A 25,609-nucleotide genomic window follows, 5' to 3' on the forward strand; every position below is an offset into this window, starting at 1 on the left:
ATTAAGCAGCTGGCTTTGATGGGCAAAATCAAAGAATTCCAAAATCTGAGACCATGTATTTATTTTAGGAGGAAGAACAGTGCCCACGAGAACATACACTACTTTATGTTTACCCCTAAGTAGCAACCACTGTCCGGGCCGGAGTGCCAGAGCTAAAACAGCACGGACCAAACGCACTGAACTGCTCCCAAGGCAGCAGACGACGACCCTGTGCAGAGCAGAGCCTCCCCAGCCACCTGCCCTGCACACGGGAGCGCTGGGCACTCGGCGGAGGCAGGCCCAGAGAGGCACAGCCACCGTCACACAGCTGCTGGCGGGTGGGGCTCAGCAGACGCGCCCCGCCTGGCTGGGACCACCCCTCCCACCACAGGAGGCCTGCTCTGTGGACCCCGAGGCGCCCAGGGGCCCCAGGAAGACAGCTCCTGGCTCTGCTCCCGCCCTGCCAGGGTGCCCACTCGCCTACAGAAATCAGCCGCTTCCTTGTAGGGCCAGAAAATGCACAAATGGTTCACAGAGATTTTTTTCTTACTGTTACATACGATGAAATACTCACTTCTTAAAAAATACTTTTAAAAACAGTGAGCTTCAGTCCAGCCAAGTGAAGGGCCTTCCACAGCCCCGACTCTGCTGCTCCACGGGGGTCACCTTGGACAACCTCCTCCCTCCCAAGCCTACACCCACCCTGAACCCCACCAGCTCTCCTGCTCGGAGGCTGAGGTGGCCTCCAAACTGGCCTCCCTGCGGCCACTCTGACCCCTCCGTTCAGAGTCACCTCAAAGCCGGGTCAAATTCCACCCCCTCCATCCAAACCCTCTGCGACTTCCTGCCTCTTTCAGGATAAAATCCAAAATGGCAGCCGTGCTGACAAGAGCAGCCTGCGAGCTCCGGCGACCCCTCCCTCATCGCACCTCCAACCCCCCCCACCCCCGCTCCATCCCCCGTCTCCTCCTCGCTAGCCCTGCCTTGCCAAGCACAGGCCCACCGGAGGGCCTCTCCTGTGCCCTGCCTCTGCCCAGAACACGGTGTCATTGAAGGAGGCTCTGAAATTCGTACCAGGTTTCCTAAAGGTTAAGAAACAGGCATACAAGGACGGGGCACTGAAGGGCCGCCTCCCGAGGGAGTGAGGATGGCTTCTTCCCCTAGAAAAACAAGCGCACAACTCACCGGTGACGGCCAATCCCAGGCGGAAGCGCTGTGACTCGATTGTGGCGGAGGTCTAGCCAAGTGAGGTTTGGCAGCAGCTGGAAGAAATCCCTAGGAATCGTGCTGAGGGCATTTCCTTGAAGATGCAATTGCTTCCGGGGGAAAAAAAGAGAATGTTTTTGTCAACCAACAAATTAAAAACATGATGTATCCTCAAGGCATTTCCAAAAAAACTACTAGTGACTGCAATCATACTATGAAGTTAAAAGAAAACCCACAACATTTACCCTTGAATCGTTTAAACAGGAAACAGGAGAGTCAGGGAGACGAGGCCAGGCCCCACGGTGTGGTGTCTGGAGGGACCCCAGGCTGGACACGCTGTTTCTCTCTGGCTGGCGGTTCAGACGCCCCCGCTGAGCACGTCAACCTTTTCTACTGAACATCCTTTAGCAGCAAACTTAGTCCCAGAGTCTGTTTGAATCCTGTTTCCCTTCCTGGCCCCACACTCGTGTCCGCGGCCCTGCTGCCCATCTGGGAAACGCACCACCTGTGATAAATGGCCAGGAGCCATCACTTCGGGGAGCCGACGCATCAGGCCCAGGTCCCCGTCATAAGAAGGCAGAACAGGAAGGAAGGGCAGAGGACAGGATGCTGTCTGAGGATGCACAGCTGGGATTTCACATCAGTGCGGCAGGGCTGCGGGGACACAAAACTGTCCTCTGATGCTGCTGTGGTAGTTTGCATGTATCTGCATCACCATGTATACTGTAAATGTGTACATATCTGTATGTCTGTCTTTACCCAGGCAGCAGAGCGCAGACGTGAAGAGCCCTGGCCTGGGAGCCAAGCTGCCTGGGTTCAAATCCAGTGTCTGAAAACTATGGGCTGTGTGACCTCGAGGAAGTTCCTGAACCTCTCTGTTTTCTGGCATCCTCGCTGGAAAAATGGGTCATGGGACCCACGTGGCAGGGTGTGCCAGGCAAGCAGCGCTGCTCTGGCAAAGACCACGGAGCAGGCAGAGCCCCGCCGGGCTGCCACTCTGCTGTCACAGCTTCTCGGCTCCCAGCTCTGCTGCCCACACCACCTTCCAAGTCCCTCCAAGTTTGAAGCAGAAACTTGAGGAACACTGGCTAGAAGCCACCCTCCCTAAGTCCACTGACAACACAGTCTTGAATCAGCTAGGACCAGGGCACCGTCGCTCCCTGCTCGTGGCCGGTGCAGCCACCGGGAAGTGACGTGGCAGTTCCGGATGCGGCGCAGCCTCGAGGCTGTTCTCTCTCTCTCCAGGCTCAGCAGTGAAGCCACAGGTCCCCCAAAATCCCAGAAAAGGGATCTCAGAACAGTGAGATGGCACTGGTCCTCACGAAGGAGCTGGTCTGACTGCATCTGGCAGCCCAGCCTTCCTCCTCGGCCCCGTGAGGCCACGTCAAGGTGGGGGCCTGCGCTCCGCGATTCTAAAGGAGACTGCTGCTCTGGCTGCAGATGCACCCGGAAGCCCTGGAAGTCCGTGGCTGAGTGGTCGCCTCCCTCAGTGACTTGTCGCCACGGTAACAAGATTTATGCGTTTTCTGAGAGGCAGTTATGAAGTTTCTTCATTAAGCCTGAAGAAGGCTCTGGAGCTTCCCCGTTCTTCCCTTACGGCTGAGGTACTGTGAGCCTCCCAGCCCCGCTGGGTTCCTCATTTGGAGCTGAGCATCTGCCTCATGACAAGTGGCGCGTTACAGGGTGACCGGTAACCACCTGTGCAGGGGAGCGCTCAGGAAAGGACAGCGAGACGGGGCGGGAACACAGGACCGGGCTTAGTAAACTAGGTACCCACTTAAAATCTAAGTACATGGCTTTTGCAAAACCACTCAAAGCTGTCACTCGACAGGGCAGCAGTGCAACGTGTGGGGTGTGTCCCGTGCTGTGGCCACTGCTTTATACGCATTAGTTCCTACAATAACCATGGAAATACCCTCATCCCTATCTTCCAGATGAAGACAAACGAGGTTTGAGGGAACTGCGTGACTCTCGCACAGGGAGGGAGCCCGACTGTCTCCGTCAAAGCCGCGTCCCGACGGAACTTCGTTCTAGAAATCACAGGCGAGACGGTACCCACTAGGTCTCAAGCAGGCGAGGGCCCGACCCGGCGAGGGCACACGGGAGAACTGAGCAGGTGACATATGCAAAGACGTGGTGAGAAGTGGCCTTTAACTATCTTAATGCTGCATTTTTTTTAGGGGTCTTGTGTTTTGAATAAGAGACCAAGGGTGTTTCCAGCAAGTTTCCACCGTGGGCTTTCTGGTCTTCAGAAGTTTCCGAGACAGGACACTAGAATCTGACCTCACAAGGCATTTTCTGTGCCTGAATTTCTCATTTTGTTGTGAGCAGCGCACAAAACCCCAAGATGACCCTCTGCCCCATTCTAGAATTTCTCTACCTAAAAAAACACCCCACAAGTGAAACAAGCCTTCGCTCACATCCACATGGCAGTGTGCACAGGCCTGGAGGAATGCCCCACTTACTTTGAGGATGGGGACGTTAAAGATCTCTCCTAAGTGGTGAAGACCTCTTTGACTCAAGTCTAAAATCGGTGAGGAAGAAAAGATGACCCCCTGGACGCGGCTGTGACCGTCTCTGGCAGGGGACGTGGGCTCACGCCTGGTGTGACCAGCGCTGCTTTCCGGGTCAGCAGCCCCACAGGGAGGCTCGCAGGGGCTGCCTCCTTCCATCTGTCAGCCAGGAGGAAGCAGTCCTCAGGGGACCACTGCTCATCCTCCTGGGTCTGGAGTCACCTGCAGACAGAGGGGAGGGGAGACGCAGCGACAGCTAGGGACACTGCACAGTCACACAGGCGGCAATGATCTTGCTTGCTTACAAAACCATTGCTTTTAATAAACAGTATCACAAATTCGACTTTTGTAAAACAAACTGGACCGCAAGGAGTTTCATGTTAAGGTTCTGCTCTTCCCTTTGTTCCATGGAGCTTCAAGATTTAATTTTAAATTCCTGGCAAATGCAAAATTGGAATCGCTATGTTAGGGGCGAAAGCAGATCAGAACCTTTCAAAGTCCACGAGCCAACATGTCCTCTCCACGAAGTGCAGTGGGGGCACCTACGTTTGCACTGTCTCATCTGTGCTGTGGTTCCGTGCCATTCCCGGCAGCGCTACGCTCCGGGCCCGGTCCTGCAGTTCAGTTTACAGTTTTGGCTCAGTGATCGGCTCTGGGTCCGGCTCCAATTAGGCACTGGAGAAAATCTGTCAAATTAGAACCTTGAATTTTAGTTGTTTGGCAATACTGTTGCTCAACACAAAGCTGGAGAACCGAAGCTGGTTCTCCTCGTTTGGTGAGGCACACTTCCACGTTTCATTCCAAACAATTCATCCAGCAATGACGGTTAAGGGCTCAGAGGCCTCCACCCGTCCACACAGTCCGCTCACTGACACAGCCAACAACTGGTACACAGGCTGCATGCATTTCCTTCCATTTTAGGGACGGGGACTAGGAGGTGTGGGTCAGTCAAGGAACTGCCCAGATGTCAAGCAATTAACGAGAGGGGGCGAGCCCACGGGTCCCACCCCAGGCAGCCTGCACCCCCCTGGAGGCCCCGAGCCTTTCCCAGGTGGGTCCTTTTCTGTGAATCATGTGGGAGGGAGGCTTCAGCCTCCCGCAAACCTCTGAACAAGGAGAATGTCTTAGAACCGCGAGCCAAACGGCAAGACCTAAAGACGGGCAGGGCGAGTGGCGCAGGCTGCTCAGGCCCCGGGCGCCCGGCCTCGCTTCCCCACCGCAGGGGCCGGCCTGGGGCAAACCCGCGGCGCCCCTGCCCCCAGGTCCGGCTCCCCCCGCGTCTCAGGCTGCTTTCCGGGGACCCCCCATCCCCCCGCGACTCCCCAGCCTCACCTGCGGCGCCCCCGTCCTCCACCCCCCGGCGCCCCCAGCCTCTCCGCTCCCGACGCGCGCCCCGGCCCCGCCTCACCTGCGCGCCTGCCCACCAGCCCGGCGGCAAGCCCCGCGAGCCGAGAGCCGCGGCGCAACAATGGAGGCCGGCAGGCCCACGCGGTCGCCATGGAAACGCCCAGCCTACGGGGGCCCGCAGGCGCCAAGCCGCGCGGGAGGCGCGCAGCCGCGGGGCGCGCGGGGCGTGTGGCGCGCCTGCGCACGCGGCCCTTGTCCACTTGTCCGGCTGCGGAGCCCCGCCCAGTCCCCAGCGCTGGCCCGCTGCCCGCGACCTCCTCCGCCAGGCAGTCGGGGACACACACAGCGGTTGGAGAGTCCGGGACAAAGGGGTCATGTGTGCTGAAGCCCGGAGAGTCAGGATGCGCGAGGAGGGCGCGGCGGGGGCCGGTGGGCCCTTCGGGGGACCGCGGCTTTCACACGAGAAAGCTCGAATTTCAGGTTATCCGCCGGCGTCAAGAACTTGAAAGCTCTTCCCGTTTTTTTATCTTCCCGTATGCAGCAGCAGCCCTACTTCCTCTTGGGGTCAGGGACGGCTGTCCCAGTTGCCGTCCTCACACGGACACCCATCGCCCAGAGGGAGAAGGACGCATCCTTCCCAGAAGCACCCCCCGCCCCCGCTCCCACTCCCAATAATTGCCTCTGTCATCTGGCCAGAATTGCTTCGGTTATGTTACCTAGACCAGTCTGTGGCCCGAAGGGAAAGGAGACCACCACCAGGGCTCGAACCAATCAGTATTTCTCTCTGGGTCTGGGTCCCCTCCTCGAGTCTGTATCAGTCAGGCGCGGAGCCACTGGCGGATGACATGGTTAAGGGGTTTGGCCTGCGGTTGCGGGGCTGGTTGGGCAGTCTCTGAAGGCTGCTACCCTGTGCCTGACGCCACAGCTGGAAGTGTGCGGAGCAGGTAGTCTGGAAGGGAAGGTGCAGCAGTGAGGACAGATGAACCTGCAGCAAACTGGACACCGGGAGCCTAAGCTGGACCCCACGGGGATGCATGGAGCACGTGGCTGTCCTGCAGAAGCTGGCACTGTTGGTCACAGAACTACACACACACCTAGCCCAGGAGTTGAAGAAGCTCTGTGCTGGGCAGAGTGGGCCCCACAACATCACCAAGTTCTCGTCTCCATGCTGGGCAGGCTTCCCTGTCCTGGGTGGAGCATCTGCACTGACCCAGCCTCTCTGCTCCAGGCTCCAGCACCTGTCCCCCACCCGGTGTTGGCTGCCCAGCCGAGTCGGGGCGAAGTCCATCGGGGGGACACAGCTGACTGGTCCCTGAAGAGACTGACCCACAGCCGTGACCTTGGAGGGCAAATATCCCAGCTGCCCAGTATGGATACCCCACCCAACACTTACAAGCTGCTGCTGGACGCTCTCCCGGGCGGGTGGCCTCCCCCAGCCAGACGGCACTTACCCAGGGCCTGAAAAGCACACGAGGTGCTGCAAGTCTTGTCTCAGCATCACAGCCCCACGACGGAGTCAGAGAGCGAGGCGATGACAGCTCGCTTGGAGCCACAGGAACCAGGACGATACAGGAAATTGACTTGGACCTTTCTTCCAAAGACTTCAGGAGAGTTTGTGTAGAACTGCCTCAGAAACAAGGGTTCTCCCCCAACCCTTTCTCCCCGCGTGGCCCTCACCCTTGACAAGCCCCCAGGGCAGATCTGAGGTTCACTTTCAATTTAAAAGTGTACCGGGTATCATGAGAGGACAGTCACTGTGGAGGGTGGCTTGGTGGCTCCTGTGTGTCAGAACTGGGGGGTGGGGGTGGAGACGCAGCCAGCCCCAGGCCTGGAGGGGAGCTCAGGCTGGTGGCAGCCACCTCCCTGCCTGCTCCAGAGTGACGTTCTCCCAAGAAAAGGTAAAAGTGTCTAATGTAAAGAGCTCTGAATCCAGTGTGCGCCCGAGGGAAAAGGTGTGGGCCAATGAGTTTCAATCTGCGTCTGTTTGGGGCGGGCGACAATGGTGGGTGACGGGATGGGGCGGTGCCACACCACCAGCCCGCAGACGTCACACGTGGACACGGCCGGCCCCTCCCGGTTCACCATACGTGGGCTCTGCGCTCTGGGAGCCGGGCGGGCGTCCCGATGCGCTCGCGTGAGCCTGCACTGGAGACGTCGGCCCCGAGTCTCCCAGCCTGTAATTCGTGTCACTGTGAGGCGGGTAGGACAGGACGTGGGCGATAGCCTGCACGCAGAAGGCACCCGCTGCACTTGTGCTCCCTTCTTGTTGTTCATGGAGGCTGAATTGTTCAGGTTAAGCGTGACTCCACTAGACAAGCCTCGTTCAGGGTAAAGGAATGTCTCTAAAGAGGAGATTTTTAAAAAGCAGGCCTAGGAAGTGCCCAGTAGACTGAGACCCAGCTGCCTAATAGCAAGACACTTTGGAACCTTGTTTTTCTGCCCTTTGGAGGTGCTTTCCTGGTGCACACCCTGATTGCTATGGATGAGGAAACTCAAGCTCAGAGAGGCTAAGGACTTGCTGGGGCCACATAGCGAGAGAGTGGGGCTGGGGGCCCGATCATCAGTCGCTGGAGGACTGAGGTTCCAGTGCCGGCTATTTTTCAAATGTGAAGAAAAAGAAAAGGATTCAAAACCTCACCAGTCACAGAGGATAAGAATGAAAACTTCAACTGCAAAAGAAATAAGAGTTCTAACCCAGGGCGAGCAGACTGCAGCTCCTGGCCCTGCCTTAGTCCTTGACCAGCGGCTGGGCCCTCAGACGCCCTGCTCAGCTCACAGTGGCCAGCGCGTCCTTTCAGGGGCCTGTCTTGGGCAGCGCCGTCTGCCCCAATGTGGGTGGGGCACGAGCTCTGAGAGCCGGTGGCCAGGGAGAGCCTGCAGACTGAGGCGTCATGCACACGGCTGAGTGGCCGCCACCCACCTGCTCCCTGGGGGCCGGGGACCCGCAACAGGTGAGGCCTCCTCCCCAGGCCCGCTCCTCCAGGCAGCCAGCGCGCCCAGTCCATCCCACCCCAGCGCCTCGCCTTGGTCCGCAGGCCCCCAGCCCCCAGGAGCTCTGGGTCCACGTCCTCTGTGATGCAGCAGACAGACAGGAGCAGAGGCCTGAGTGCTCTTGGAGCTTTGTGTTCACGTGGGAAGCTCATGAGTGGCCTGTGGTCCCAGAAGAATGAGAGCCCACGGTACCCACCGCACTGAATCCACATCCCTGAGATGAGCCAACCACGGCCGCCCTGCAGACCTCGAGTCAACGGCCGATGCTGGACACTGTGGCTGCCAAGTTTGGGGTGGTCACTATGCAGAGTTATTGTGGGAAGAGCTGGCTGTGAGGCTGCTTTGTCTCCTACAGACTCTCTGGGACAATGGCCAAGGTGACCCAAGGCTGCTCCCTCTGGGGTCCCCAGCGAGCAGGCATCTCCTCCCTCCAGCGGAGCCTCTTCACCCCGTCTTGTCTGCAGTCTCCTCTTCTGAGGTACAGCAGGTGAATGCAGAGCATGTGGATTATACGCTGAAGAGCGTGGGGCTACGACAAACTGAAACGAAAGACCACAGCCTGTTGGTAAAGTCACAAGGCAAGGCTTTTAGTGAATTGACCGAGTTGTGCAGCCATCACCGTGCTCCAGCTGTAGCACATCCCCCTCGCCCCCCAGATCCCCATGGATCTGAGTGTTGACCTTCCTCATTCTCACCTCCAGCCCCAGGTAAGCATTGATTTGCTTTCTGTCCCTGTGGCATCTTCAGGGTATTTCACATCAATGGAATCAGGCTTTTTTCATCCTATGATAATTCTGAGGTCCATCTGTGCGGTAGCAGTTATCAGTATTTCACTCTTTATTGCTGAGTAGTATTCCACGGCATGGAGGTCCTGTTGGTTTATTCATTCACCCCTGATGGACAGTTGGACTATTTACACTTGGGGGATATTAAGAAGAGCATTGTTACGACTTTTCTTGCACGAGTATTTGAGTTGCCACATCTTTTCTTTTTTTGGACAGATTCCTAGGAGTGGAATTGCTGGCTCATCTGGTAAGTTTATGCTTGAATTTTTAAAGAATTACCTGTTTTCCTAAGTGGCTGTACCATTTTACATTCCGATCAGCAAAACACAAGGATCCCAGTTCTGCCAATTCCTGGAAAACCCGTGGGAGGAGCTCTCCGGCCCTCGTTTGCCGAGCAGCAGGGCATCCATTTCCTTCTTTGAAGGTGTTTCCCTCACCCCACACCAGGAAGAGTCGACCACTCTGACCATGGAGATGGTCAAGCTGAGTCGTGTAACAGACTTTACCAAACAACCGTTACCTTCCATTAGTTCTCTCCATGTATTTATCTTCCCACAATTCACCTCACTAGAAACCCACACTGTTTTTCCTTTGTCTTGTCACTTCCCCATAATTTATTTCCCTTTTTTAAAATGGTATATAAACTCTCGGATATGATCACTTTTTGAGTTTTCACTTCTTTTCTGTGACCCCCGCCACCTGCTGTGTATACAAAATAAGCATTTTCTCCTGTCTTTCTGTCTTTTGTCAGTTTAATTTACATACCCCAGGAACTGAGTACAAGAGGATAGAGGAAAAGCTTTTTTTCGTTTGCTACAGTATTGTCTGTCTTTTTTATTGTGGCCTTTCAAGTAAGTATATAGTAGTAACTCACTGTGGTTTAAATTTTCATCTGCCTAATGATTCATGGTGGGAAGCACAGTTTTATGTGTGTATGTGCCATTGGTATGAAGTAGTCAGATGTCTATTCAAGGCTTTTGTCTACCTTTTAATTGGGTGGCTTGTTTTCTTATAATTGAGTTGTAAAAGTCCTTTATATATTCTGTGTACAGGCCTCCAGAAATATGATTTGCAGTATTTCTTCCCAGTCTGTGCCTTGTTTTTTTTGTTTTCTTAATGCTGTCTTTTGAAGCACAAAAGTTTTTGAGGTTAGTGGAGACCAGTTTAGGGTTTTTCCAGGCTCGTGTGTTCGGTGTCACAGCCAATAATAGCTCTTTGCCTAAAATAAAGCCGTGCAGGTAGTCCCCTCGGTTTTCTCCCAGTGCTTAGGCTTCTACACTTAGGCCTCTGACCCATTATGAGTTAATGTTTATGTACAGTCCAGGCTTACTGTTCTCATATGGATGTCTCAGCGCCTGCTGTTTGCTTTGGGGGAATGTTCTTAATTATAAATTCCATTTTGTTTACATACATGGGCCCCTCACGTTTCCTGTTCTGTCAGTTTTGATAAATTGTATTCTTCAAAGAACTTCTCCATTTCATCTGAGTTGTGAATTTATGGCACAAAATTTTCACAATACTCCTTTTTATTACTCTTCTAGTGTCTCTAGGCTCTGTGGTGATACCCCTTTTTCATTTCTGAAATGGCAATTTTCTTGCTCCTTTTTCTTATTCTGTAATGCCAGAAGTCTGTCGATTTTATTGATTTTTTCCAAGGGAACAATAATTTGCTTTGTTGATTTTTTCCCCAGCATTAATTGCTTTCATGGATTTCTGCTCTGATGTCTTTTCCTTCCTTCTTTCTTGAATTTAAATTACTCTCCGTTTTTTCAGCTCCTTAAGATAGAGTTTAGATCACTGATCTTAAACTTCTCTTATTTTTCTCATATAAGCATTTAAAATTAGCTGCATCCCACCAATTTTATTATGTTGGTTTTCATAATCATTCAGTTTTAAATATTTCATAATTTCCCTTAGGATTTATTACTTGGTCCATGGATTATATAGAAGTTAGCTGCTAAATTTCCAAATGTGTGTAGACTTTTAGAGTATCTTTATTGCTGATGCCTTATTTAATTTCTCTGTGTTCAGACAACATATTCTGTATGATTTCAAACCCTTGAAATTTACTGAAACTTGGGTTTTTTTTCTCCCAGGATATAACTTATCTCTGTGAATATTCCTTGCACACTTGAAAATAATGTGTGATATGCAGTCGTTAGTTACAACGTCCTATAGATGTCAGCCCGGTCAAGTTGTGTAGTAGTGTTCCCCAGACTTCTGTGTCAGTAATCCTGCATGTGTGTGCTTGTTCTGTGGACTACTGTGAGAGAAGAATGGAAATCTCCTGCGATGGGGGATAGTCTGCTCATTCCTTGGGCTGTTGTATTAGTCAGGGTTCTCCAGAGAAACAGAATCAATAGGACATAGATGGATAGACAGATAGATAAACAGATATATAGATGTAGACATAGATGTGGATGTAGATGTAAATGATGTAGATGTAGATACAGATATAGATGTAGATGTAGATGTTGATATAGATGTAGATGACATAGATGTAGATGTAAATAATGTAGATGTAGATATAGACATAGATGTAGATGCAGATCTAGATACAGATGTGGACATAGATGTAGACATAGACATAGACATGGATGTGGATGTAAATGATATAGATACAGACATAGACATAGATGTAGATCAGATGCAGATGTAGATGACATAGATGTAGATACAGATGTAGATGTAGATGCAGATCTAGATACAGATGTGGACATAGATGTAGACATAGACATAGACAAGGATGTGGATGTAAATGATGTAGATGTACACATAGACGTAGATGTAGATACAGATGCAGATGTAGACGTAGATGTGGATGTTGATGTGGGTGTAGATGTAGATACGGATGTACATGATGTAGATGTAGAGGTAGACATAAGCGTTGATATAGATGTAGATGACGTAGATGGAGATGTAGGCATAGATTCACACGTAGATGTAGACGTGGACTTAGATGTGGATGCAGTTGTAGGTGTAGATGCAGATGTAGACACAGATGTAGATACAGATGCAGGCGTAGATGTAGACGTATGAGAGGATACACGGTCCTGGCAGCTGAGAAGTCCCAGGAGCCGCTGTCTGCAATTGGGGAGCTGGGGTGGGGGCTGGCGGTGTAACTCTCAGCCCGAGGCCTAAGGCCTGATAACCGGGGAGAGGGGTGTGTGGGTGGGGAGGGTGCTGGGGCGAGTGCAGAGTCTGAAGGACCAGGAACCAGGAGCGTTGATGTCCGTGAGCAGGGAAAGATGGACGTCCCAGCCCGAGAAGAGAGAGAGCTCTCTCTTCCTGTGCTGATTCGTTCTCTTCAGGCCCTGCGTGGGTTGGCTGGGACCCACCCCGTCGGGGAGGGCCGCCTCCTTTACTGAGTCTACTGACTCGTGCGCTAATCTCCGCCAGGAACACCTCACAGGCACACCCAGAAACCAGGCTTGACTGGCGAGCTGGGCATCCCTTAGCCCAATCAAGCGGACATGAAGTTAACCACCACAAGTCCACCTCTTGTCAGCTTGTCACCTGTATGCATCTTAATCCGCAGGTCATCTCCAAATAAGGACAAGAACAGTCTGGGCGTTTCTACCTTTTAATTGAAGTTATTAGTCCAGTGACACTGACTAACTATTGACGTGGCTGTGTTACGTCTGCCACCCTCGCCCTGCTGTTTATTTGTCCCATCTGTTTTTTATTTTTTAAAGTCTCCTGTTATTCTTTTGGATAAAATGAGTATTTCTCTTACTCTGTTTACCTTTTCCATTGGGTTTTTAGCTCATCACTTTTTAAAGTGATTGCTCTGGATTATAATATGCATCCTTGACTTAGCAGCCATCCTTGGCCTGACATGACACCATTTCCAACACAGCAGAAGGAGCTTTGTAACTTCTTGGCCTTTGTTTGTGCTATTGTCATATATTCACTTCTGTACGTGTTGTAGACTTGGTCTACGGTGTGATGACTTTTACTTTGAGCAGTCAATTATCTTTTAAAGATTTAAAATGTATGGAAAGTAAAAGCATTTTCTAGTTACCTGCTTGACATTTTTGGGTACTCTTTGTCCCTCTGTGTAGATGCAAGTTTCCAAATAGTGTGATTTTTATTTTTCTCAAAGAACTTCTTTTTCCATTTCTTATGGTGCTAGTCTGCTGGTGACAAATTCTCAGTATTTTTGTTTACCTAAAAATGTGCTTCTTTACCTTTATCTTTGTTTGTTTTTTGGGGGAGAGGTAATTAGGGTTACTTCCTCGCTTGTTTGTTTTAATGGAGGTCCTGGGATTGAACCCAGGGCCTCGTGCGTGCCAGGCCTACTGAGCTATACGCTCCCCATGCCTTTATTTTTGAAGAATATTCTCCCTTGGTACAGAATTCTGTGTTAAAAATACTTACCTGACTCAGCAGGTCTGGGGTAGGCCCAAGATTCTGCGTCTCTAACCGTTCCAAGGGGCCGCTGCAGCGGCCTGTGTGCTGCGTGTCGAGGAGCAAAGCTGCAGTATGCCAGGGAAATTCTGGCGTTTCAATCTCTTAAGTGCCACCTACCACTGAGTCAGCCCTCCCTTACCAACCTGGGTGGTGATTAATGCCACCTCCAGGTGCTCGGACCAACCTATGAAATCCTGGTGCATGCAGCCGGGTCAGTGGATTTGGCCCTGTCAAGCCTTATTTCCTCTTTCCTGGACCAACAAGTCTCAACTCCACTTCCTTGCTTGCTCTTGGGTACAGACAAGTGAGGTTTTGTAGCTCCTTTTGCATAAAGGCCGTCTCCTCCCAGAGCAGTCTCTGCACTTGTGCATCCTGGCTCTGTTGTCATCTCAACGTCTGATGGGCCTGCAGGCACGGGGGTGTTAAGGGTGGGTCTTGAAAAGAACTGGCATCAGCTCGGGAGGCACCTGCTCCAGGTACAGTCACTCAGAGGCTTCTCTGTGCACAGGAAAGCTTATTCCTCCAAGGGGAGAAGGGCTGCTTCTGCCAGCAAAGGAGGCTCAGGGAGACCCGGCATCAAGGTTTTCTACCTCATCGTGTCTGCCCAGAGGTCTCCATCTGACGCTCAAGGTGCCCCTTCTGCCCTACACATGTTTGACTCTAACACAGGGGTAATGGTTAGTTTTATGTGTCAACTTAGCCAGGAGTTATTTAATCAAATACTAATCTAGGTGTTGCTTTGCATGTGTTTTGTAGATGTGTTAACATCTGCAATCGGTTGAGTTTACATGAAGGAGATTACCCTCTGCAATCTGGGTTGGTCTCACCTAATCAATTGGAATGCCTTGAAGAGACGATTGGTAAAAAGTTGGACCATAAAGGTTATTCTGGTGAACGCTCAGAGGGAAATAAAAAGCAGGGCAGAAAAAGCTGTCGTCTTAGAGAACATACATGCCATCATGAACACAATGTTCCTAGAAATGTGAGCGTTAGAGCTGCTTCTGGTCAGATCTCAGATGAAATGAGGAAGGAGCTGTTGGACACTGGAGGAAAAGTGAATCGTGCTATGAAGTGGCAGAAAACTTGACTAAATTGTGCTCCAGTGTCGGGTGGAGTGCAAAATTTGTCAGCGATGAGCTTGGATATCTGGCTGAGGAGACTTACAAGCTAAGTGTTAAAGGTGTGGGCTGGTTTCTTCTCGCTGCTTACAGTAAAATGTCAGAGGAAAGAGATAAATTAAGAAGGATCTGTGAAGTGGAGATGAAGTAGCATTTAAAGATTTGGGAGATTCTTGGCCTATCCAGATTGCAAAGGATATTAAAATTAGGAAATTTGCTGTGGGAAGAGCACGTTCCAAGTCGCGGGTCAAGGGTGTGGCTGGACCACCTTTTGCTGAAGAGACTAGATGTGTGACTCATCAATGCTCTCAGCTGTCTGAGCAGAAGCCAGGAACGGAGCCCAGGTTACCCAAGAAAGATCTGCAGAGGCCCTCTTGTTCAGTGACCCCTGTGACATACGTGGGGACTCACAAGGCTTTTGAGAATGTTGTATCAGCAGAAACAGTGCTCGCTTGGACTGAGAGGAACAGATCCAGGTCTAAGTGAAGGAGGGCTGTTAGACGTCCACCATTCTAGAAGCAGGAAGTGAGCTGATGGAGCGACTCAGCTGGAAATCCGCGCTCCCCTTCGAGGAAGAAGGAAGGCTGACCCTGAGGGTAGAGCAGAGGCCGGAGGGACCCCTGTGGGCCCAGAAGGCAGAGCATCAGACCACAGAGAATCCTTCTCAGCCTGGAAACTGCATGGAGTTTTCCTGGCTGGATTTGAACTTACTGGGAACTGGTAACTCCTGTGTTCCTTCCAGCGGCTCCCTTTTGGAATGGAAATGACTGTGCTACGTTTGTCCCGCCATTGTGCTCTGGAGGCTGGTAACTTGTTTTCTAGTTCCACAGGTCCACAGATGGAGACGAGTTTTGCCTCAGGGTGGGTCATACCGAGTCTCACCCATACCTGATTTAGATGAGAAGACTTGGAACATTTGAGCTGATAATATTTAGATGAGATTTTGGACTTAGAGTTGATGCTCCAATTGTGAGGCTTTTGGGGGATGCTGGGATGGGGTGAATGTATTCTGTGCATGAGCTGGGGTTAGATTTTGGGGGACCAAAGGGTGGACTGTAGTGGGCTTAGTGGTGGCCCCCCGAAAGATACGTCCACTCAGAATCTGTGAACGTGACCTCATTTGGAAAGAGGGTCTTTGCAGATGGAAGTAAGTTAAGGCTCTTAGGAAGATGTCATCCTCATTAAGGTGAGCCCTACATCCTCTGACAAATGTCCTTACAAGGGAAGAACAGGGGGAAACCACACACAGAGAGGAAAAGGCAACGTGATGACAGAGGCAGAGCTTAGAGCCAGCAATGCCAAGGGTTCCCAGGAGCCGCCAGGGGCCGCCAGGAGATGGGGGAGAGGTCTCAGGACCTCCAGAAGGAACTGCCCCCGCTGACACCGCGACTGCAGACTTCTGGCCTCCAGAATAGGGTCTGCTGTTTTCGCCCACACGTCCTGGCTCTCGGGCGCAGCAGCCCTGGGCACTGACGCACTAGGAGTCTGACGGAGCTCAGCGGGGTGTTTGGGCTTCAGCCCCAGAGCTGTCACCGCAGAGGTCAAGCAGCCATGGGCTCCCGTTCCCCACTGCGCGTTTCCCTCTGCCTGTCTGTGCTCTCTGGACTCATCAGAGGGAGCCAGGCGGCCCTATGACCTGGAGAATCAGTCCTGTCACCTGGCAACCCAGCAGTTGCTTTCCTGTGTCCTTCCTTCCACACGTACTTTGTCCTACATCCCACCAGGGCTACATCTGATGGCACCACAGCCGGGGATGCCCTGGTTTCCCATTTCCTGCCAGGAAACGGGCTCAGGGATTCCCCATACAGGTGAGCCACCCAGGGCTGGAATCCCACTTGAGCTTGCTTCCTGGGGCCGGTTCTGCTGTTTCCCAGCAGGAAGCAGCACATTAAAATTGGAAATCTGAGTGGAGTTTCATAAAAGGACTATTTACAAAGGTGCAGGCAGCGTGGGAAGCCCACAGTGTTAATTTCAGAATGACGGTTTCACACAAAGTACACACGAGAGCTGGAGACTCTGCTGTGTGCTGTTACCTGACAATCACACCCTCTCCGGAAGCACAGCTTTGGGAACGAATTAGAGGCTGGTGCATATTTGTGCTTGGGTTTCAGGGGCTGAGCCTTGACCAGAAGTCAGACCCCGGCTGTTCTGCACAGCCCTCAGTGGGCACTTGCTGTCCCCCAGAGACACGAGCCATTTTCTGTCCTCGCACATTAGCTCATTTTGGTCGGTGACAGTGTCCTAGCAGCTCCTGGGCCCCAGGCCTTCACAAGGTCACCTGCTCGGACCCCTGCTGACCACCCCAGCTGCGGTGGTCCTGTGATCACACACTGCCACCATCCTGTGTAGGTGCTCCTGCACGCGGGGTGTTGTGGACAAGTTTATCTCCCATCACTGGAACAGGACGGAGAGGTCCCTGTCCTCACCCCGGTATGTTCCTGGTCAAGGTGGGCACCCCGGGCCCAGGGATGCTCTGTTGGCTTCATTCCCCCTCTCTGTTCACAGGCTAAGTCCCTTCCAGGCCTCTAGAACGTCACAGCGGCCCCCAGTGGGGTGTGGCAGCCTGGTCAGCCCCCAGGTGAGGGGGCTGCCGACCTGCTGACTCCTGTCCACACTCTGCGCCCCTGCTTCAGCCTGCCTGGGCCTGTGCCCCACTCAGAGCTCCCCCGCTCAGAAACATTCTTGCCCTCACTGCTGCACCGGACAGAAGTCTACAGAGCATCTTCTCTGTGCAGGCGCTGAGCTGCGTGCCGGCAATATGCTGACTGGGAAAGTGCGAGGGAGCCACGTATAGAGAGCTGCGGCAGCTCTACTGAAGGAGGCTGAGGCCAGTCTGGGAGCCTGGAGCCCAGGGAACTTGCCTCGTGGAGCTTAAGTCAAGACTGGATGCAGGTGTCAGCCAGGCAGGGAGACCTGCGCTGGACGGCCAGGTCATGCTGTGGGGAATGCGACCCCCAAATCTCAATGACTTAGCACAGTGCCTGACCTCTCCCTGGTTTTGTGTGTCCGCAGCTGATCACAGGTGGGCCCCAAGTGATCAGGACTCTTAGCCAGAGGCATGTATGGCTGGTTGGGACCCTGGCCCCTAAAGTGTGGCCCAGAAACGACACAGATCACCTCTGCTCACATTTCCTTGGTCAGGTGGGCCACAGAGTTTCAAAGGTGGGGCCGAGGACAAGTGTAGTCCTACTATGGCAGGAGACTGAAGTGGGAGGAGCCAAGACAGAGCACCACAGCTGGGTTGGAAGCTGAGTCAGTGAGGGATGGTGAGGGAAGTACAGGGCCCAGGGGTCTGAAGGGTAGCGGCGGGGAGAGACCCGCAGGGTCTGAGACTCAGCCTGTAAGCCAGGTGGGTGGTACGTCCTCACTGGGGCAGTAGGAGGCCCTTCCAGGGCTTCCTAGGGCAGGAAGGAACCGCCATCTCTACGGCCTGGCCACCAAGGAGGCAAAGGCCTCCAAAGAGTCAGAGTAAAGCAACCCATAACAAAAACGACGCTTCAGTCCTAGGCGCGGGGAGTAGGTGACAGGAGAGTCGTCTGCTGGGGCGTGGGCTGTGCAGAGGGCCTTATTGGCGAGGTCTCTCCTGGCCAAGCGGACCAGGTAGGGAGGGGACGCATCGAGGTCAAACCGCGCCTCGCTCCCTCCCCTCCCGCGCAGACGCAGTACACCATCCCCGGGCGGGCTTGAGTCACGGACCTGCGCCAGGGACTTCCGCTCGGGACCGGTGCCTGGCCGGCAGCTCTGAGAGCTGGACACGGGACCCAGCGAAGGGGACTCCGAGAGCGCAGGCACGTGTGCTCCGCGTCGCCGCGACCCCGTGCGCGCCCGTGCGCGCGCTTGCAGCCAGGGTCTGAGCCGGCCGCGCGGGAGGGGCTCTCGCACCCGGCTCGCCCCCTCCCCGCCTCCTCTCTCCCTGCCCCCGGCGCGGCAGCTGGGAGGGATTGGCGCCGGACCCTGGGCCGCGGGCTGCGCGTCCTGACGCCGACCGGCCTAGGCCCTCGCGCGGCCGTTTCCCGCCACCGCATCCCGGGTCCTGCGCGCGGCCTCGGGAAGCGCAGAGCCGCAGGATGAAGTTTAAGGTCCCCCAGGCTGGGCGGCAGGGCTCCTTGGGCCAGCTTAGTTCACAGTGGCCAAAGGACCCCGCTTCTTCGCTCATGTCTCTGCCGCCGCGTCGGTGTGCGCTGCATGGGAGGTGGCCGGCGGGTACCGGGTACCGCTGGCCGCACCCCGCTCTGGCCCGCCCCGTCTCCGCCTCCAGCGCTAGCTCCGCCCCGGCTCTTTCCCGCCGGCCCCGCCCCGGCCCCGCCCCCGCGCGCTCGCAGTCGGCGGAGCCGGCCGGGCGGGCAGGACCCGCGAGCGCAGAGCCAGGGGCGCAAGGCGAGCGCTGCGGGTCTCTCCCGGAGTTCCCGCTCCCCGCTCGGCGGGCAGGCCATGCCCGGGACACCAGCCGCGGCACACACCCCGACCTGGCCATGAGGAGCGGCGCCGAGCGCAGGGGCAGCAGCGCCGCGGCGCCCCCCGGCTCGCCGCCCCCCGGCCGCGCGCGCCCTGCCGGCCCCGACGCGCCCCTGGCCCCGCCGCCGCCCGCCGCCGGCCAGCCCCGGACCCGGGACTCAGGCGATGTCCGCGCGCAGCCGCGCCCCCTGTTTCAGTGGAGCAAGTGGAAGAAAAGGATGGGCTCGTCCATGTCGGCGGCCACCGCGCGGAGGCCGGTGTTTGACGACAAGGAGGACGGTGAGAACGGCTGCTCGCGAGGTCAACGTGGGGACCGGCGCGCGGCCTGGGAACCCCGCGCGCTCTCGCTGCGGGGCCGCCGCCGCAGGGTTTCCGCTGGTCTGGAAACCACGGCCCCCCCGGTGGGACGGCGTCCCCGGGTGTCTCGGTTTCCCAGGAAACTCGCGGACGGTGCCTGCTGTGCCCACGCGCTCGCGGGGCGCCAGCCTGCATCCTCCGTGTCCAGTGGGGCGCTGGGGGCGGAGCAGGCCGGCTGGCCCTGAGGGGTGAGGATTTGTGGTCGGGGTGGCTCAGGCTTGTCGATGTGTTTGCAGTTTGCTTTTATGCGCAGTGTGAGGGTCGGCTGTTACTCTGACCTGTGATGTGCCTCGGAGGGAGATGCCTGCCCCACAGGTGGCGCGGGGCCCGGCCCTTGGAGCTCTCAGTGCGCGTTGAGGGTGACGGTGCTGCACAGCTGCCTGCGTGCCCAGCCTTTGCACCCAGATGTGCGGTGGACGCTTCCCTTTGTGCAAAGACCTGCCCTTTGGGAAACTCGTTTGCCCTCAGGTCCTCCTGCAGGGAAAGCCCGTGACCTGGAGTTGGGCGCCGGTGGAAAGCAGGCGGCAGGTTGCAGGCCTGCAGGCACACCTCCCGGAGCCCTGCGGCCCCGGGACTTATGGCTTAGCACCCTTTGGGCCGGTGGCCACCCAGTGTCCGCCGCTGGGCACTGGGATACGTCCCGGGCAGACAGCTCTTCTCTACAGATGTCATGCAGAGAATTTAAATGCTACGAGATGACACCTTTGATGTTTTTTGACATTTTCTTAAAATAGTTGAAATATCCATTTTTTTTTCATTTGTAGGCAGTCTGCAGAGGTCTGATGGTTCTTTTTATAATTTTAGAGCACAGCTCAGCAAAAGAGCCCAAGCTATTTATTTCTGATAAATAATTTAAGCATTATGGGAAATTACAATAATATGATTTAAGGCCAGTGTCAGAGAATGTGCAGGCTGTGCAGGCAGTCATCTCGGAGAGCACTTGGAACCTGGGCTCCGTGCTGCCCAGGGAGCCTGGGCTCCGATGAAGGGGGTGGATGCCTGGACTCGGCGGAGGGGCGTTCAGGACCAGACACACCTGCACACTGTTCTGGGGCAACCTGTCATTGTGTTCTGAACTTTGGGACACAGGGCACTGCTGTGAGTGTTTCATACGTGTGTTTCTCTTTTCAATGTGGATATGCAAAGTGAAGAAAGCCCAGAGTGAATTAGGAACCTATCAGGAAGCAGGTTTGCATCCTGCCTTTGGCTGCAGGATGAGAAAACCTGAGAGACACAACTGGTTTCAGTGCTGGCCGCTGTCGGCCGAGAGCTGGCCTGTCTTTCCTGCCTTAGCATAGTGCTCGCCGAGGCAGGTAACGTAGAGACGGGGACACTGATGCAGCACATGGCTGCCTTCAGCTTTTTTAGGCAGAATTTTCCTACTTGTTCACAGTGTTATGTCTCAGAATTCAAGGACCATTAAAGAGGAACAACGAACACAGAACCCGTTTGCTGTGCCCAGTCCAGCTTGAGAACTGCCGAATACCTGCCCCTCCCTATTTGCCTGTAGCAGGACGGCAGAGGTCCCAGCTGTCCTGGGCTTGGGAGCAGTGGGGAACTGGCTTTAGCTACAGGTGCATGCTCTTTAGGGCAGGTGACCATCAGTCACTTGGTCATCCCTGGGCGTGGTGGCCACGGCTCCACACCCAGCACAGGATGGAACTTACTGGCTTTGTTTGACGAGAGTGGGAGGCGGAGCCAGGCCCTGGGCCCGATGGCCGTGAGTGCTATCAGGTGGGCGACCACTTGGTTCCACTTTGATTCCGTGTTCCCAGGTCATCGTCAGGGCACACATGGCTCAGGAATGCGTGCCTGCAGAGGGAACGGTGTGCGGCTCTCAGCCTGAAAGCCGTGGGTTTATTTAGACGGAAAGAGTGAGGTTTGGGAGGGAGGAAGGCCCATCTTTCGGGAGGGGAAGGACTGCACCTCACCTTTCTTTCAGGGTGTGAAAGAACCCGAGGCAGGGTCCCAGGACTTCCTCAGCCCCATGCCGCGTGGGCTGAAAGAGGCGAGTGCTCTGCTGAGGACTCACATTTGCTGGGACTACATGGTTGCCATGGCGATGTGAGACCTTCTGATGAATTTTTTAGATTAGAACACCCAATTTATCTATCAGATTTGGTATGCAGAGAAAAGGAAGAAGGAGAACAAGAGTGCAGTTTAACCGAGTGCCAGGTAGCTGCCAGTTACGAAGCAGAGTCGTGACATGTGGGATCTCGAAGGACCCTGTCCCTGTTAACCCTGTGGTGTCTGAGCCGCTGTCCTTATTTGGCGGGTGTTGGGGGCAAGTTTGAAAGTCCCTGTGCCCCTCCTCACACCAGAGCCATGGGCTCCTTTCCCTCTCCCCTGGACCTTACACCTCCTCCCGCCCCACCCCTCTCGGACTCTGGGAGCAGGTGGTGGGAGGACTGGCTTGCTGGGGGCCTGCTCGCCCTCCACTGCCCCGCCCCAGCCCTGCGGGGGTTGGGCAGGCCCCTACTCCTCTCCTCTCGGGGTCCCTGTGAGAAACGAGGAGGCTGAGTGGTGCTGAGCGGGGGTCCAGCTCCTTCCACAGTGCAGCTTGGTGACCGCTAACGGGAGTGGGGGCGCACCTGCCCTCCTCGGCGGTCTGGTAGGTCTCAGACCTAACGTGACATTAGTTTACTAGCGGGCAGCGCCTGATTGCCGAGAAGGTTCCCCTTCTGGAAGGCAGCGCGCCCTCGCCAGCTGCGGAGCACCTGGGCTGGCCGTGTGCTGGGTGGGGTGGGCCGTAAGGTGGGGCATGAGGCTACCAGATTCTTGTAACCTTGTTCAAAATTTATAAAACCTTTGTTTTTTCTAATTATAGAAGCATTGTAGTATATAAATTTGTAATCAGTTTATACTTCCCTGAAATCGTCCTACACAGGAAAACCAAGGCCCCTCTAACTTGAGCCCCGAGAGGCCTCTTCGGTCTCCGTCTTCCCGAGCCTTGTCCTGGGAGCGCTCTCACACGTCAGCCAGATGGAGACACACTTTGTGTCTTTGATACGGAAATGGGATCGAGCTCTTTGTATGGTTTTGTGTTAACCTGCTTATTTACTTAGCAGTGCGTAGTGACCGTGTTATGATCTCAGGCATCGTGTGTTAGCCAAGTTTACAAGAGCGGTCCTCAGCCCTGGCTGTGAACAAGACTCTGTGGATGCCCTTAAGAACTGTAAATGCCTGGGTGCTCCCAGAAATTCAGGTTGAATTTATTGGGGTGGGGCCGGGGGGCGCTGGAGCTCAGGCACCAGGACGTCTACAGTTCAGCAGTGAACACCCTTGACGTTGGTGCCTTGGGATAAATTCCTGGGAGTGGCGTTGCCGAGTCACGAGAGGGTGCGTGTTGAGTAGCGTGCTGTGTCTGGCCGCTCCCTTGGAGATGACCGGTCCCTGCACGAGCCGGCACTGTCCTGGGTGCTTGTTACATGGCGGTGACCTAACAGGTGTGGCTGCTGCCTGCCGTGTGGGTGCCAAGGCAGAGAGGGAGGCGAGGAGACAGGCAGCAGACACGGAAACAGGAATAAATGTGAGCAGCAGGAGGGGCCGGAGGAAGAGGGAGGCCGCCGTAGCCGGCTCTCAGAGCGCACGGAAGTCTCCTTCCTCCATCCTCGCCGCCTCTGGGTGCTGGTGACGTCTGGTTTTGACAGTCTGGAAGGTGAAAAGATGGTATTAGCGCTTCGAGGTTCTTTGCTATCCCAAGAGGTTGGCGATCTCTTTCTCTCCACATCTGGGTGTTTGCGCTCTTCCTTCCTGAAGTGCCCGCTCCCACCGCTGAGTCGAGCTGAGCCTCCCGTGGGGATGTTCGCTGCCCCATTTCTTTTCACGGCTCCCGCTGTACGAAGGCACACCCCGGAGCGTCATTTATCTTTCCATTGGCTAGTGTTTTCCTGTGTGGATGTGCTTAATTTTGTGTGGTCAGATTCATCACTGTCTTCCGTTCTGGCAGTTTCTTGCCTTGGTGTCGTGTTGCACTGAGCACGGGCTGTACTCATCCAGTTTACACACCTCCGTGCGTGCTTTCTTCTAGTACTTCTGTGCTTTTACTTCTTATGTTGCAGATTTCGTTCAGTTTGGACTCACGCTGGACACAGAGTGAGACGGGCTTTCTCATGGGAGCCCTGCGCTTGCTTAGGCCAAGCATGTGCGCCGCCTGTTTTGGTCAAATTGTGAACGAGATCTCTCTGTACCCATCCAGTTCCACACTGGTTAGGGCTGGTGTGAAGGAAAATAACTTTAAAAAACATCTATCTTCTTTTTTTCTTTTTTTTCAATATCCACATATGAGTGATATCATATGGTATTTTTCTTTCTTTTTCTGGCTTACTTCACTTAGAATGATCATCTGCAGGTCCATCCATGTTGCTGCAAATGGCATTATTTTATTCTTTTTATGGCTGAGTAGTATTCCACTGTATATACATTGTATACAGCCACTTCTGTCTGTCTGTCTGTCTGTATAAGCATGACTGGGACACTGTGCTGTACACATTGTAACTGACACATTGTAGCTGACTATACTTCAATAAAAAAATATAAGAAGAAGAAGAAAAAAACCCACAAACACCTGTCTGGCCACTCTGCTGAGGCTCTTGTTAGTCCTCATGGTTTGGGGTTGATTTTCCCAGACTTTCTGGATGGTCTGGTGTGTCACCTGTGGAGAATGACCTACTGGCGACTTCATGTGCTGGTGCTCGCGAGCTTGCGGGCAGAGGAGAGCGCGCGGGAAGTTGGGGGGCTGACCTGTTAGTGCTGACAGGGCCGTGGTTCCAAAGAGTCGGTCTACCCCGTTGATGAGTCTTTGTCCAGCATGGACTTGACTTTTCAGGGGCCTTTCCCTTTCCTCCTGGGGAGAAGGGCCGCCAGGGCTAGGGCAGTGGCTCTCTGTGGTCCAGACCCGGGCTGATGGCCGTTTATACCCCTCCCCCACACTGCAGGGCCCTTGGTGGCCAGCAGCCTGGTGGCTGCAGACCCTGGGGTCCTTTACCGGTGGTAAATGGTGCAGAGGCCCTGGTGAGGGGTGGGCATTTGGGTCCAAGCTGAGGAGGAGGCACGTGGTCCTAGGGGCCTTGCTCCTCCGCTCCCGGGCCCCCTGGGTTCCCAGCTGCAGCTCCGGCTGTCCCACTGCGGGGCGAGGGGCGTTGGGCAGCACAGGGCTTGGTGCGAGTCTCTTCCCGTGGCTGGTGAGGCTGGTCTGGAGTGGACTTGGGACCCACTGTCGTTCTTTTTTATGTAACAAATGTCAGCTCTGCAAGTCTAGCCATCTGGTTGTGTGTTTTAAATTGCTAAAAATAAGTTGATTTTATTTTAAGAATTTAACCACCCATCTTTCCAGTTGAGAAGTCACAGGAGAATGCATTGGAGGTAACTTTTGTTCAGGGCTTCTCTGAGGATGGAGCCCCCTGAGGCCCCAAGACGGTCTGAGGGCGGCAAAGCCACAGACGAGCATTTATTCGGAACAGCGTCAGGGCAGCTCAGAGAAGCTTCCCAAACTGTCAGGGTCCCCCCCCCCATGCCCCCTAGGGACCTTGTGAAAATGCAGATTCTGATTCAGTGGGTCTCGGTGCAGGGGTTGGGGCGGTTGTGAGGGTCTGTAGTTACCTCTGGTCCCCGGACCTGCTGGGTGCAGGGAGGACCACTGTAGGTGGGGAGGGCTTCGTGAGGACCCAGCAGGTGGAATCGCTGAGTGAGGCAGGAGCCCACGGGGCTTGGACCCTGTGCCCGGGCCCCAGTGGATGCGGAGCAGAAGGGCCGCACCTGCCCCGTGCTCCGCTGGGCGATGGGGGTGGGCGGGAGGTTCCACACTTACCTTGTGTGTCATCAGGAGACAGGCCAGCCCCTCCTGCAGAGGCTTCTCTCTCACTGTGTTTTTCTTTCCGTGTCCTTTTTCTCGGCCGTGTGACAGGTGACACGGGCACCAGAAGTACAGGTAGCGTCTTGTGTCCTGCGTTTTCACCTGGCGCTGCAGCCTGGACTTCCTCCGCCATGAGTCTGACTCCCTGCGTGGCGGGGGCAGGTTGCTGAGGGCTGCGCAGACGCCCCCTCCGGGTCTCTTGTGTCCTCCTGTCCCAGAGCCCCCTCCCTGAGCGTGCAGCCCCGCCCCGGGGGACAGGCCACGGGTGCTCCAGGCCTCGCCGGGCGGAACCCCGGCCAGCCCTGCGGCCTCCCCGGACCCAGGGGTTCTGTGTGCAGGGCCCAGTGTCGCTGTTCCCTCCCAGTCAGATTTTCCCTCCTCGTTAGAAAAACATGTTGAACTGTGTGCTTCTCGGCATCTACCTCCCTCTGCTGTCTCTGCATGACGGGAGACAGAAGCGAGGCTTTGGTAACCATTCTTACTGGCTGATGATTTTCCAACAAATCCTGGACTTTGCTTTTCTAGCCGTTCCCGCCAGCTGTGTGCGCCTTCTCCAGCCCCGGGCCCTGTCTGCGGGGTGGTCAGCCCTCC

At 54.8% G+C, this 25,609-nt stretch overlaps 2 protein-coding genes across 6 annotated transcripts in view; one reads left to right on the forward strand and one right to left on the reverse strand.

Annotated features, from left to right (window-relative positions):
- LRRC27 (leucine rich repeat containing 27) overlaps nucleotides 1-5,253 on the reverse strand; it is a 31,406-nt gene extending 26,153 nt beyond the window's left edge. Inside the window, 4 exon segments of the mRNA XM_074373363.1 lie at nucleotides 1,165-1,295; nucleotides 3,651-3,920; nucleotides 4,245-4,384; nucleotides 5,107-5,253. Of these exon segments, the coding sequence (XP_074229464.1) occupies nucleotides 1,165-1,295; nucleotides 3,651-3,857 (338 nt within the window). The 5' untranslated portion in view covers nucleotides 3,858-3,920; nucleotides 4,245-4,384; nucleotides 5,107-5,253.
- A 147-nt stretch (nucleotides 5,254-5,400) lies between these two features.
- STK32C (serine/threonine kinase 32C) overlaps nucleotides 5,401-25,609 on the forward strand; it is an 89,373-nt gene continuing 69,164 nt past the window's right edge. The window contains exons 1-2 of one of the 5 annotated variants that reach the window (XM_074373358.1): nucleotides 5,401-8,743; nucleotides 9,038-9,068. In XM_074373358.1, the coding sequence (XP_074229459.1) occupies nucleotides 8,699-8,743; nucleotides 9,038-9,068 (76 nt within the window). In that variant the 5' untranslated portion in view covers nucleotides 5,401-8,698. Of the gene's footprint in view, nucleotides 8,744-9,037; nucleotides 9,069-18,645; nucleotides 19,087-25,609 lie in introns of those variants that run through there. The other 4 variants (XR_012510031.1, XM_074373356.1, XM_074373355.1 and 1 more) reach the window with 4 other exon arrangements.

This window comes from Camelus bactrianus, chromosome 11 (assembly GCF_048773025.1).
Source record: "Camelus bactrianus isolate YW-2024 breed Bactrian camel chromosome 11, ASM4877302v1, whole genome shotgun sequence".
Classification (NCBI taxonomy): Eukaryota; Metazoa; Chordata; class Mammalia; order Artiodactyla; family Camelidae; genus Camelus; species Camelus bactrianus.